We start from the raw sequence: 2,500 nt of genomic DNA, 5'->3' as shown, positions 1-2,500 counted from the left end.
ATTGAGACAGCACGAGAGAGGGAGAGAGAAAGAGAGAGAGAGTGAGCGAGTGAGCGAGCGAGCGCACTAGTGCTGCCGTGTCTGTTCGTAGCGCTTGCTAAGATACCACAATCATTATGCAGAGGGAGAGCGCTCAAAAACGGGGAAATAGACAAAACCCAATTCACCTCAGATTCCACTGTAAACATAGGCTAGGCTATTTGTGTCTAATGATAAAAATCATGACATTTTTAGCAAGGTTTGTTAAAAACAATCTATCCATCCATCCATCCATCCATCTATCTTCATATTGTAACTCTGTGCTTGTGCCGTGTGCGTAGCCTTATTGCCGAAAAGGCTAGTATGTTGGTCTTACTAGTCAAACACATACTGACTAAAAGGCTATTAATTTGGTCTTTTCTACCAGCCAAACTGCTTGTAGCCAAGATGTGTTAGTTAAGTAGCCTACTGTCATGTCTTTTATAAGGAGCATTTGGAAGACTAGCCTATAGCACATGAAAGGCTCCAGGTCTTTTAAAATATAGCAACAGTAATAATAATAATAATAATAATTATTATTATTATTCTATTATTGTTGCTATTATTATTGCTATTGTTATTATTTTTAATTAATATTTTTTAAAGCTGAGGTGCGTGTGTGTATGGGTGGTGAAAACATTTGGGTGCACCTAAATTTTGTGCAGGTGCACCTAAAAAAAATGTTTAGGCGCACCAGTGCAACCAGTGCAAAAAGTTAGTCTGGAGCCCTGATGTCGCATCGCGCGTCTGGAAACACCAGCAATGTATAGTGAATCTGGAGCAAATCTTAGTAGGCCTAATCAAATTTCAAACATGTTTATTTCTCCCAACTGACCATTACTCTGTCAACTTTGTGATAGAGAGAGAGAGAGAGAGAGAGAGAGAGAGAGAGAGAGAGAGAGAGATTCCCTGCGCAAAGGGACGCCCGTTTCACGTGGGCGTTTCTTCCCCACGAGAGGAGATGTTTCCTGTGGTTGTAGCGTTTATCAGTTGAGAGAGTAGGGTAACTTGTGAAAAGTTATGGATATTTTCGGATCAATAACGATGGGAACTCAGTGGACAATTAATCAAGGGGAGTTTCCTATGGGAGGAGAGCAGATTGACGAGGTGCCTGTTTTGATCAAGTTAATGGCGAGGCGAGGCATTTAGAATGTCGCCAAGATACGCGGGGTCATAGCCATAGCAACCTTCAACTTAGAATTAGCAACGGCAGTTCGCCAGAAAGTTATGAAAAGAACCTTCTTGTGGCGGAAGGAAGTATACGAAAAAACCTTTGTTTTAGCCATTAAAGCATCGAACTAATTCCTCAAATAAATTTCAGACAGTGTGGCAACCGTGGTATAAGCGGGATAATTGACTTCACAGTGTGCGTATAACAGGAAAAATAATGCACACCGAGGTGTAACTCCGCGTCGCGTCGTAGCCGCATCACCACCTGGTGTGCATTATTTTTCCTGTTATACGCACACCGTGTCGTCAATTATCCCTTACGTACTCACCACCTCATTAGAGTTGTGTACCTTGTTGACGTCTGTGTGTGTGTGTGTGTGTGTGTTCACCACCCCATTAGAGTTGTGTACTCCGTTGAGGTGTGTGTGTGTGTGTGTGCGTGTGTACTCACCACCCCATTAGAGATGTGTACTCCGTTCAGGTGTGTGTGTGCGTGTGTACTCACCACCCCATTAGAGATGTGTACTCCGTTCAGGTGTGTGTGTGTGTGTGTGTGTGTACTCACCACCCCATTAGAGTTGTGTACTCCGTTCAGGTTGATCTTGGTGACGAAACGAACGAAGGGCGGAGTCTCCGGATACCGAGGACCACACTCCACACGCAAGCTATACATGCGGTTCTCATAGATGGTCTACACACACACACACACACACACACACACACACACACGAGAGAGGAGAGAGGGGGTTAACACTCCACCCGCAGGCTGTACATGCGGTTCTCATAGATGGTCTACACACACACACACACACACACACACACACACACACACATACGAGAGAGAGGAGAGAGGGGGTTAACACTCCACACACAGGCTGTACATGCGGTTCTCATAGATGCTCTACACCAGGGTTTCCCAAACTGTGGTGCGTGCACCCCTGCCATAAGGGGGTGCGCGAGCTAAATAGAGCAATGGTGGATATGTAAGTTTTCATTCAGCATTAATGAACATTAAGTAGTTGTATGGTGAATTGTATGCTGGAAGGGTCCATCTGAAGTGTAGCTTAACTCCCAGACTATTGAAAAAGAGGATTCCCCTAAACAACTGTGCATAATGTGCAGTGAATGCGCAGTGAATCTTACTTCTGTGGCCATTAGCACACCAAAATGTTCGCTTGAAATGTACAAGGGGGTGCGCAGGGAAAAAAGTTTGGGAACCCCTGCTCTACGCCAGTGCGCGCGTGCGTGCGTGCGTGCTAAAATTTCAGTGCTAAAATTCAACACTGTCCAGATACCTGCCCAACAAAACCTG

The 2,500-nt window shown here is 44.8% G+C and overlaps 1 protein-coding gene across 1 annotated transcript in view; it reads right to left on the bottom strand.

The window, feature by feature from the left end:
• Positions 1–2,500, bottom strand: part of LOC134456385 (ubiquitin-conjugating enzyme E2 variant 1-like) — a 9,179-nt gene that overhangs the window by 2,927 nt on the left and 3,752 nt on the right. The window contains exon 2 of the mRNA XM_063207750.1: positions 1,754–1,879. Coding sequence (XP_063063820.1) covers positions 1,754–1,879 — 126 coding nt within the window. The remainder of the gene's footprint in view (positions 1–1,753; positions 1,880–2,500) is intronic.

The sequence above is a fragment of the Engraulis encrasicolus genome, chromosome 10 (genome assembly GCF_034702125.1).
Source record: "Engraulis encrasicolus isolate BLACKSEA-1 chromosome 10, IST_EnEncr_1.0, whole genome shotgun sequence".
Taxonomy (NCBI): domain Eukaryota; kingdom Metazoa; phylum Chordata; class Actinopteri; order Clupeiformes; family Engraulidae; genus Engraulis; species Engraulis encrasicolus.
The sequence above is the reverse complement of the archived record's forward strand: the minus strand, read 5'-3'. Positions and strand labels throughout refer to the sequence as shown.